This window comes from Chrysemys picta, chromosome 1, assembly GCF_011386835.1.
Source record: "Chrysemys picta bellii isolate R12L10 chromosome 1, ASM1138683v2, whole genome shotgun sequence".
Taxonomy (NCBI): Eukaryota; Metazoa; Chordata; order Testudines; family Emydidae; genus Chrysemys; species Chrysemys picta.
The window spans coordinates 262,561,673-262,572,461 of NC_088791.1; the positions used below are offsets into that span (position 1 = coordinate 262,561,673).

At 41.8% G+C, this 10,789-nt stretch overlaps 1 protein-coding gene across 1 annotated transcript; it reads right to left on the reverse strand.

Annotated features, from left to right (window-relative positions):
- Positions 1 to 860: 860 nt before the first annotated feature.
- Positions 861 to 3,246, reverse strand: LOC135980830 (pre-mRNA-splicing factor CWC22 homolog). The gene is made up of 2 exons (XM_065581061.1): positions 2,564 to 3,246; positions 861 to 1,501 (listed from the first exon to the last, which is right to left on the reverse strand). Exons 1-2 carry the CDS (start codon positions 3,105 to 3,107, stop codon positions 954 to 956), a joined length of 1,092 nt encoding a protein of 363 aa, XP_065437133.1. The 5' UTR covers positions 3,108 to 3,246; the 3' UTR covers positions 861 to 953.
- Between the last annotated feature and the right edge of the window lie 7,543 nt (positions 3,247 to 10,789).

A 10,789-nucleotide genomic window follows, 5' to 3' on the forward strand; every position in this document is an offset into this window, starting at 1 on the left:
ACGAAAGTTAGTGACTCTGGGAAATGTGCAGGCCATAGTGGATGGCTTTGCTGCAATGGGATTCCCTAACTGTGGTGGGGCGATAGATGGAACCCATATCCCTATCTTGGCACCGGAGCACCAAGCCACCGAGTACATAAACCGCAAGGGGTACTTTTCAATGGTGCTGCAAGCACTTGTGAATCACAAGGGACGTTTCACCAACATCAAAGCGGGCTGGGCGGGAAGGGTTCATGACGCTCGCGTCTTCAGGAACACTACTCTGTTTAAAGGGCTGCAGCAAGGGACTTACTTTCCGGACCAGAAAATAACCGTTGGGGATGTTGAAATGCCAATAGTTATTCTTGGGGACCCAGCCTACCCCTTAATGCCATGGCTCATGAAGCCATACACAGGCAGCCTGGACAGGAGTCAGGAGCTGTTCAACTACAGGCTGAGCAAGTGCAGAATGGTGGTAGAATGTGCATTTGGCCGTTTAAAAGGTCGCTGGCGTTCATTATTGACTCGCTCTGACCTCAGCCAAAGAAATCTCCCCATTGTTATTTCTGATTGCTGCGTGCTCCACAATCTCTGTGAAAGTAAGGGGGAGACCTTTATGGCGGGGTGGGAGGCTGAGGCAAATCGCCTGGCTGCTGATTACGCGCAGCCAGACACCAGGGCGATTAGAAGAGCACACCAGGAAGCGCTGTGCATCAGAGAAGCTTTGAAAACCAGTTTTTGACTGGCCAGGCTACAGTGTGAAATATCTGTTTGTTTCTCCTTCATGAAAACCTGCCCCCTTTATTGACTCATTTTCTGTAAGGAACCCACCCTCCCCCTTCCCCCAGCTTGCTTTCAAACCAAATAAAGTCACTATCATTTAAAAATCATTTATTCTTTATTAATAGATTAGAAAAAGAGGGAGGGAACCCGGGTGGGATTTGGGAGGAGGATCGGTGGGAAGGAAAAGGCCACTAAAAAAAGGTTAAAAAAATGACAGCCTTTTGCTTGGGCTGTCCACTGGGGTGGAATGGGAAGGTGTACGGAGCCTCCCCCCCCGCGTTCTTACACGTCTGGGTGAGGAGGATATGGAACATGGGGAGGGGGAGAGGGGGGTACAGGGGCTGTAGCGGCAGTCTGTTTTCCTGCGGCCGTTCCTGAAGCTCCACCAGACGCCGGAGCATGTCTGTTTGCTCATGCAGCAGCCCCAGCGTTGCATCCTGCCTCCTCTGATCTTCCTGCCGCCACCTCTCATCTCGAGCGTCTCTCCTCTCCTCACGTTGGTCCCTCCTGTCCTCACGTTGGTCCCTCATGTCCTCACGTTGGTCCCTCCTGTCCTCACGTTCACTGGCTTCTTTCCTATACTTTGAAACTGTTTCCTTCCACTCATTCAGATGAGCTCTGTCACTGTGGCTGGATTCCATAATTTCTGCAAACATCTCCTCTCGCGTCTTCTTCTTACGACGCCTTATCTGTGATAGCCTTCGGGATGGAGGAGGGAGGCTTGAGGAATTTGCAGCTGCTGTAGGGAGGGGAAAAAAGAGAGAATTGTTTAAAAAGATACATTTTGCAGAACAATGCTTATACTCTTTCACGGTGACCAACACTATTCACATTACATAGCACATGTGATTTCTGTGCAAGGTCGCATTTTGCCTCTTAATATTGAGTGCCTGTGGCTTTGCTGCTAGAGATCACAGGTCCGGGCAACAGAATTCGGCTTGCATGCGGCCATGGTAAGCCATTGTCTTATGGCTTCTGCGTCCTCCTTTCCCACATACCAAGCAAAGCCCGTAGAGTGGTGCGGTTTTTCTGTTAACATTCAGCAGCAGCAGAAAAAAAACTAACCCCCCCCTCCTGCCATGAATTCTCTGGGATGATCGCTGTACCCCTCCCCCACCGCGTGGCTGGTATCAGGGAAGATCCCTGCAGGAACCAAACTAACCCCCCCCCCCCCCCGCCGCCCCCCTCCCGCCATAAATTCTCTGGGATGATCACGGTACCCCTCCCCCCACCGCATGGCTGGTAAAAGGGAAGATCCCTGCTAGCCAAACGCGAAAAGCTCAGGGCCAATTTCCCATCTGCGCTTGGCTAACTGCAGGGAAGGATTTATTTTCAGCCACAGGCAAACAGCCCAGTAGGAACGGCCACTTCTGTCCCCTTAATTAAGTTCCCGTATTTCAACCAGGTTACCATGAGTGATATCACTCTCCTGAGGATTACAGAACAAGATAAAGAACGGATGTTGCTTGAATGCCAGCAAACACGGGACCATACGCTGCCAGGCTTTGTCAGGCAATGATACCAGATTACTTGCTGCAAGCATGGCGTGGTCAAGTGTCCTACCATGGAGGACGGAATAAGGATGCACTGCCCAGAAACCTTGTGGCAAGGCTTTTGGAGTACCTCCAGGAGAGCTTCATGGAGATGTCCCTGGAGGATTTCCGCTCCATCCCCAGACACGTTAACAGACTTTTCCAGTAGCTGAACTGACCGCGAATGCATCCCAAGTCCTCAGGGAAAAGTAATCATTAAAAACCGTTTGTTTTTAAAACAAGTTTTATATTTTAAAAGGTAAACTCACCTGAGGTCCCTTCCATGGGGTCAGGGTCTTGGATACTGGCTTGGGAGGGTTGGGAGGGTACTTCAGTCAGGCTGAGAAAAAGATCCTGGCTGTTGGGGAGAACGGAGTGCTGTGTGCTCTCTGCAAGCTCATCCTCCTCCTCCTCCTCCTCTCCCCCATCGGCAGAATCCTCAGGTGTAGCTGATGAGACTATCCCCGACCCGGAATCCACGATCACAGGTGGGGTAGTGGTGGTGGCCCCCCCTAGAATTGCATGCAGCTTGGCGTAGAAGCGGCATGTCCGTGGCTCTGACCCAGAGCGACCGTTTGCCTCCTTTGTTTTTTGATAGGCTTGTCTGAGCTCCTTGACTTTCACGCGGCACTGATCTGAGTCCCTATTGTGGCCTCTCTCCATCATGCCCTTGGAGATTTTTTCAAAAGTTTTGGCATTTCGTCTTTTAGAACGAAGTTCTGCTAGCACTGAATCCTCTCCCCATATAGCGATCAGATCCAGTACCTCCCTCACGGTCCATGCTGGTGCTCTTTTTCGATTATCGGCCTGCATGGTTACCTGTGCTGATGAGCTATCTGTGGTCACCTGTGCTCTCCACGCTGGGCAAACAGGAAATGAAATTCAAATGTTCGCGGGGCTTTTCCTGTCTACCTGGCCAGTGCATCCGAGTTTAGATTGCTGTCCAGAGCGGTCACAATGATGCACTGTGGGATAGCTCCCGGAGGCCAATACCATCGAATTGCGGCCACACTATCCCTAATTCGAAATGTTAAAATCGATTTTGGCGCTACTCCGCTCGTCGGGGTGGAGTACAGTAATCGATTTAAAGGGCCCTTTATTTCGAAATAAATGGCGTCGTTGTGTGGACGGTTGCAGGGTAAATTCGAATTAACGGTGATAAAACCGAATTAAAGTCGTAGTGTAGACCAGGCCTTATAAATGACCTCTTTCAAAAACTGGAATTTTTGCCAATAAAATTCATTTTTTTTTATTTTAATTTTTCGACAAAACCTGAAAATGTTTTTTTAAAATTCTTTTGCTTTTCAGTTTTAGTTTTTTCCTTTTAGTGGCAAAATGGAAAAAGTTAAAAAAGGAGAGAGAAAAGGGGTGGGAGAAGGGGGACAAAAATCTCCCAAAATTTCATGAAAAAATTAAAATAAATGAAAATTCATTCCTGTTTTTAAACCTGTGGAATGAAAATTATTTCAAAGTTTTTGAAATTCCTTCTAAAACAACTGCTGCTATGCACATTGATACATCCAAAGTATCTGAAGAATGCTGCACATTTGCAACTCTCATTGAAGAAAATGAGAATGAAATCCTGCCCCCACTAAATTCAATAAAGCCAGGATATTACTCTGAGAGTTTTGGGCACTTATCCATTGAGAATCAGACCTCTAAATTGCAGTATATGCCTTATCTTACCATGCAGAATTCCCCATTTGTGATTTTTGCTCTCATTTAGTGGGATTGGTCTGGAGATGAAAAGTACACTGGTTAATGATTACTCAGAGTAAGCCTAATGCTCCATATGTCAGCACTTTACAGCAGCTAGTCAAAATGCAAAGAACTACAAAAGTTGTAAACAAATACCCCCCCACACACTTTATGGTTGCTCTATGATATAATTTGTAATTATGTGAAATAAGTATAAAAGAACAAAATTAACAGGGCAGGCTGTACTTCTCCAAATGTGGTATTATTATCTCAACAAACCTGGAAACGTGTTTTAAATAATGAGCAAGCCCTTGCTTGATAACTAAGCACTGACCTTTTATTTGTATGAGAGATGGGTTTATAAATGCAGTGTAGTCATGAGAGACATGAAATTGACAATCTCTGTGGAATTTGCAGTGGACAGAACTCCAGTAAACAGGATTATAAATATATGAAAGTAACTGAAAGGCTGAGCTCTGCAGAAGCCTACGCTACATTACCTGCCATGTCATTCATCTTTTTAAAGCCTCTAGCATTTTTTCCATACACAGTTAACTCGGGTAATCATAGATTTTTGGGGGGTCATAGTTAAAATTGTATTTTATTGCATCCATCCTATTTCAGTTGCTGTTACATGATTACATGCTTTGCCTAGATAAAGTATGCAGTAAAACAACCAATCTGTAAAATGTAACACTTTCCAGAAACTGCATTTTCTACGTGGAAATTATAATTTTGTTAAACCAATGTATATGGGAAACGTGGCTATTAAAAACCCAACCAGGCAAATGCAAGTCTGATTTTCCACTGCCCTGAACATTGTTCAATAAATATTAATAAAAATGCCTAGCTCTTATCTAGCACTTTTCATTAGTAGATCTCAAAGTCTGACCAAAGGAGGTCAGTATCATTGTCCCCATTTTCATTCACAACAATGCAGAGGAAGTGCAAAGTGTTCTGCCATTCTGACTTGGTTGTATATTAGACACACCTTACACAAGTGTAAATGATTACACAACATGCAGTGGAGAATCTGCCCCAGAAGGTGCTGGTTGCAACAATTGACAGTTGCATTACTCTTTACCCTTGCAATACTGAGACAAAAACCCTTTCCCAGTATGAAATGGAAATTAAATGAACGCTCATATAACGGGTTATTATATATCAAAGTTAGTTCCCACACCTGCATCTGTGAGCTGGACTTCCCAGTATGAAATGTAAATTAAATGAATGCTCATCTAACAGGGGTTGCCATATATCAAAGTTAGTTACCACACCTGCACCTGTGAGCTGGATTTCTGCAACTACAGCTTTTTTTTTTTTTTTTTTTGCATTACAATGAAAAGGATTTGTTTAAAACACTGTTTCCCAAACTTGGGATGCAGCTTGTTTAGGGAAAGCCCCTGGTGGGCCAGGCCGGTTTGTTTACCTGCCGTGTCCACAGGTTCGGCCGATCGCGGCTCCCACTGGGTCAGTACGTCCCTCGGCCCACGCCGCTTCCAGCAGCTCTCATTGGCCTGGAGTGGTGAACCGCAGCCAGTGGGAGCTGCGATCGGCCGGACCTGCAGACGCGTCAGGTAAACAAACTGGCCTGGCCCGCCAGGGACTTTCCCTAAACAAGTGGCATCCCAAGTTTGGGAAACACTGGTTTAAAAGAAGCAGCATACATTTTCTCATTTGTCCTGAGCTACAATTTTATTACCTGTGTAATCCTTTTGAACTGGCATTTTCCTGGTACTCATGACCAACAGATGGATATGAAATAAATACTACATGTGAAATTAATTCAGTAATTTTATTTTGTTGCTGCTATAGTCTTATAATTGTAGTATATATGCCACTGGGCTAAATAGTGTAGTTTGAAAATTACTGGGATCTTTAATTCTCTCTGTCATTAGCAACATCTTAGTAAATGCTTATCTTTTATATCCATTTGTTAATAAATAAAAGTGTTAAATGCTTATATAAAGGGAATGGAAAATGAAAAGAAAAGTAAATTCCTCTTCAGAGACTGTTCTTCCCTGTGCTTCTTTTTATATTAAAAAACCTAGGACCTTCATGACCCCTGGTCACCTTTACAGAAGAAGTATATATAACAAAGCCACAGATGTAGGATAGGTACAGAGGCAGTGAAATTCTTTCTGTGATCCTAATCCAGATCCAAGAACAGGGATGTGTATATACTACAGTTACCAATTTGATAAAATTGATTGTCTTAAATAAATGACATAAAACAGAAAGCTGTGAGGCTTAATGATCCTCTAATCTCAAGAGAGGATCAGTGTTCTTGATTAGGAGTGAATATGTTTGGTTGATCACTAGACTATATTTAGATATCTATAGTTATAGCCAGAGTATCTGAACTGTGGAAAAATGCAGAGCCTTACTTTTCAACTCCATTGGTTCCTAACCTTTCATGAGCTCTTAATTCCTCACATAGAAGGAAATAGTCACACTGTAGAATCCTGTGGACCATGAAGGGTAATTGGATAACATCTTTTGAAAGATTTACAAGCCTGCCAAGGATTTTGCCAGCTTTAGAACTGACTAATTCAGTGTGAAAAGATCTGAATGATTCTGACCCAAAAGTTGAAAGAGAGACCTTTCCTGTGAAAGTATAATTTAGGGCTTGCAATAAAAATGTATCGAAAAACACCACAAGGAAGAAAACAACTTAATTTTACAGGAAAGGATAATTTGCTCTGAAATATCCTTTTTATTTTCCTTCCAGTGCATCAGTTCTTTACCAAATATTTTTTTAATTGTGTCCCTTTATGGTTGCAGTTATAGTTCATCAGTAATAAAAATAAGAAAACAATATGTAAAAAGTAGTTGAAAACTCATGACAAACACACACACTATCTCTCCTTGTATATAAGCAGATACAAAGCATAAGCCATTCAGTAGGCAAGGACTATACTGAAATTCTCCCTGATGCCTAAAGGAAGGCCAATATAGGATTTTCCCAAAGCCTTTTGATTTATGAAAATAGATTAAACAAGAGAATGATAAAATCACTGGAGCTTTTTTGGGAGAGAAAAAAATACTAGTTAATAAGGATATAATTAACTCTGGCAATGTGGGTTGGCTTGCATGTTATGCTAAATCTCACACTGAATTAATAGCTAAACTTCTGCTAACTAATTACTCCAGAATATTTGTTGTTAATTATCCTTTGAAAAGTATATTTTTGTAGGTGTATTGGTTGCATAGACTCCTCCTCTAAGACATGTGAAGAGAAAGGTTTGCTGAACTGTATGGGTACAACTGGAACTGTATCCTGGAGAATAATGCTAAACTTGTCTCTGGAATTTGCTGGAGATGTGTGTGTGTGTATTTAATTATAGGAGTTTACTAAAACAATCCCCTCATGTTTTTCTTGATGTTCAGATAGCGTAATGAACCTCGTTGCATAAACATGTGATGTGCTAAATTCAGGATACCCATTTTTCCGTTGGCCTGCTCCTTGTATAGTTTATTTATGCCAGGGCAAAGTGAGTGCAGAGTAACCATGGCTGATTTGACAGCATTTTGCACTACTTTACACTGTTTTAAATTACATTACAATGGAGAATCAGGCCCAAGATTCAGAGTTTCAGTTTGGATAGCCTCCTAAAAGCCCAATGCTTTTGTTTTCTATGACTGAGTGTCAAATATTCTTTGCGTACTACCCCCTTCTTCTCTGATACTAGGATTTTCAGGGCTGCTATTCCTCTGCCCTCCTCTGTGACATGTGTCTGTGTTGTAGAAGTGAGGTTTTTGGAAGCGCTTGACCAAAGGGTTGGCGTGAACAGCATCTTTGTGGGGCCTCACAATTACTGCATTTCAAATTAAGAGTTACCATGAGGCTTCTCTTTAAATTGTACATGAGTGAATAACATGCTTCTGAGATATCCAATAACATTCTAGAGTTTGAATGCCACAGTGATAGTGATCCAAGACAGACACAAGTTCCTACATCGGTATGAGAAATGCTAATATGGGGGAGCGGGAGGAGGAAGTTTAGAATGCAATTTGGAGGTTCAGTTTATGGGAGACTCTCCAGGCAGTACCACATATAACAAGAGCAGCAGAGAGCTGACTAGATCTTAATAGAAAGAGAGGCCCTAAGACCTGGCACTGGGAGAAAGCCAGTTATCCTGCCAGGGGAGAACAGGTTTAGTTAATCTCTAAATTTAAATTGTGAAATCACAGACTAAGAAAGTTTTGGACCAACTCTTGCTTTGTTCAGATTGCTTTAACTTTTCCTAATCTTACTTCCACTAAGGTCAAGAAATGTGGGAATGATTCTGATCATATTTACACTGGTGAAAATCAGGAGTAATTCCACTAAAGTCAATGGAGTTATACTGGTGTGAAACCAGTGAGAAATCAGAAGAAGGCCCACAGAGTAAAAATTTCTCAGTTTATCTTTAACACAGTCTTTTCTTCTAAGTATTGTATATTGCCAAACATTGTCCTCATATATACCACGTATATATTGAACTCCATGAGGCCACACAGGTGTAAATAAGATTGGAATTTGACCAATAGAACATAAAACCATGTCCTATTTTCATATCCTTGCAACATTTACATAAAGAATCACATAAGTCTGAGAAACACGGTTGTGGAAATCATTAGGAGATTCTGATATGTTACAATGACCAAATGTTGTGCTGATTATTACTTCCAGAATGTTCCAAAGTCCAATTAAATTGCATCTAGCATCAATAGATTATAAATCATTATCCACAGGTCACTGGGACATTTCCAAACCATATATTATTGAGGGATTATCACAGTTTTATCATAATGGGTACCTTTAGGGAGTCCTTAATCTGTAAATAACTGCAGAGATAACAGGCAAGCATACTGTTGGGGATACTTAATGCACTGGGTTATTGACAAGCTAAATCAAAGCAATTATGTTTTATTATTTTCATGGTATTTAGGCACATTTTTTATATTTGAAAGGGTGAGAAAACTTTTCTCTGCATGGTAGTATGCAAAACAGTTCATAATTTCTCACTTTATCTCTGAATAGTTACAAAATTTAAAATAACCTAAATAAACTGTACATTGTATGCTATCTATGGATTCTGTGCCTCTACTGAACACACATACATCATTGACATAAATATGGTCATAGTTCAGGTAACCTTCAAGTTATAGAAATGCATAATAAATATGTTTATTATACACTGTGGGCTAAATCCTGAGTCCCTGTTGCCCTTTGTACTGTGATGATGGTATAAAGGTGTCATACACAGCCATTTCCTTGCATGTAAGGAAAACTCTGGGTGAAATAAATTGAGTGTAGTCAGCTCTGGCTCAGCCTCTTTCTGGACCCTTACATACGGAGCATGCTGGGACCATGCTGTGGAATGGGCTCTGCAGTCTGGACATTCTCAGCTAATGGATGACTCCTTGGATGCTGTTGCAGCTAGAGTATAGTGTAGAGCAGTCCCAAAGCTGCTCTGAACCATAAAAGGAGATCTAACTGTCCCCTGGCTTTCCTCAGGATGAGGAAACTGCAACCAGTTCCTTTGCAGCTGTCCCACCACTACTGTGCAAAATGGAAACTGGGTGCAAATAATTGAACATTGTAACAATAATAAGTAGGAAGTGCTAAACAATTGCAATATTACTACAGAATTAATATACTTGCATTGGAAAGTGAGATGTACTAATTACTGAACTCAAATGGTAACCACAAGAAATTTCTACTAAGTAATATACTCACAGGGAGAGAAAATTCCAAACCAAACATTTTCATGTTTTTTTTGTGCTCCTTTTGTCAAATACTTTTATTGTCTTTACTTGCCTGCCATTTCAGAATAGTGCCTTTCAAGCAACATTTATTTTAGTCTTATTGGAACAATTTGGAAGCTGACTTCAATACCTGTGTTTTCTGGTGGGATTATCCCTGAGCTGGGGCCTGGTTTAAGAAACTAGTCACAAGATGTAGCAGAGGAATCCAGTGCCGATTAAAGGTTTTATATATTATTAAAATATTTTTAAATTGAGATGTTTTTGAAGCTCATATATATATGACTTCAATTTAAAACATGAGGCTATTAGTAGAGACTTTTGCAATAAAACTCAAAACTATATGAAACTGGTTCTGAGTTTTGTTACAAATCTTGGGCCATCATCTGGTTTATTGTTTGTTAAACTCCCTCAATATGCTTAGCACTGCATGCTCCCTCTGTTGAGAAGCATACAACAGGAAATACACACGCAGAGAAGACAAGATACACTGGAAGATCCAAAGGATGATCTTATTTTAGGGCCAGACTATGCCATTCTTATTCATTTTGAGTAGTACCTTGCTAGGCAAAGTCCCTCTGGAAAAGATTGTGAACGTTTTACTCACCTTGATTAGTACCCTAATATGCAATAAATCCCATTCAAATCAATGGAATTACTGAAAGTGAGTAAAGGGTTCACAAGAAACTTGTGTAATAAAGCCACTACACTATGAATGAGTGTTGCACAATCTAGCCCTTAGCTGTCCCGGCCCCAGCCCAACTCACTGTCTTACTCCTTAATGCAGGGTTTCTCAAATAGGGGTCATCACTTGTGTAGGGAAAGCCCCTGGCGGGCCGTGCCAGTTTGTTTACCTGTCCTGTCTGCAGGTCCAGCCGATCGCGGCTCCCACTGGCTGTGGATCGCTGCTCCGGGCCAATGGGAGCTGTTGGAAGCAGTGCGGGCTGAGGGACTTACTGGCCGCCGTTTCCAGCAGCTCTGGTTTGAGAAACCCTGCCTTAATGTAATTTTTGGGTAGAGAAAGTATTTGACTTAGGTGAGTGGTT

Coding starts and splice junctions, on each gene's coding strand:
- LOC135980830 (XM_065581061.1), bottom strand. CDS start 3,107: ATGCAGGCCGATAATCGAAAAAGAGCACCAGCATGGACCGTGAGGGAG. Junction 1,502..2,563: donor CCCCATGGAAGGGACCTCAG/GTGAGTTTACCT, acceptor CCCTCCCTACAG/CAGCTGCAAATTCCTCAAGC.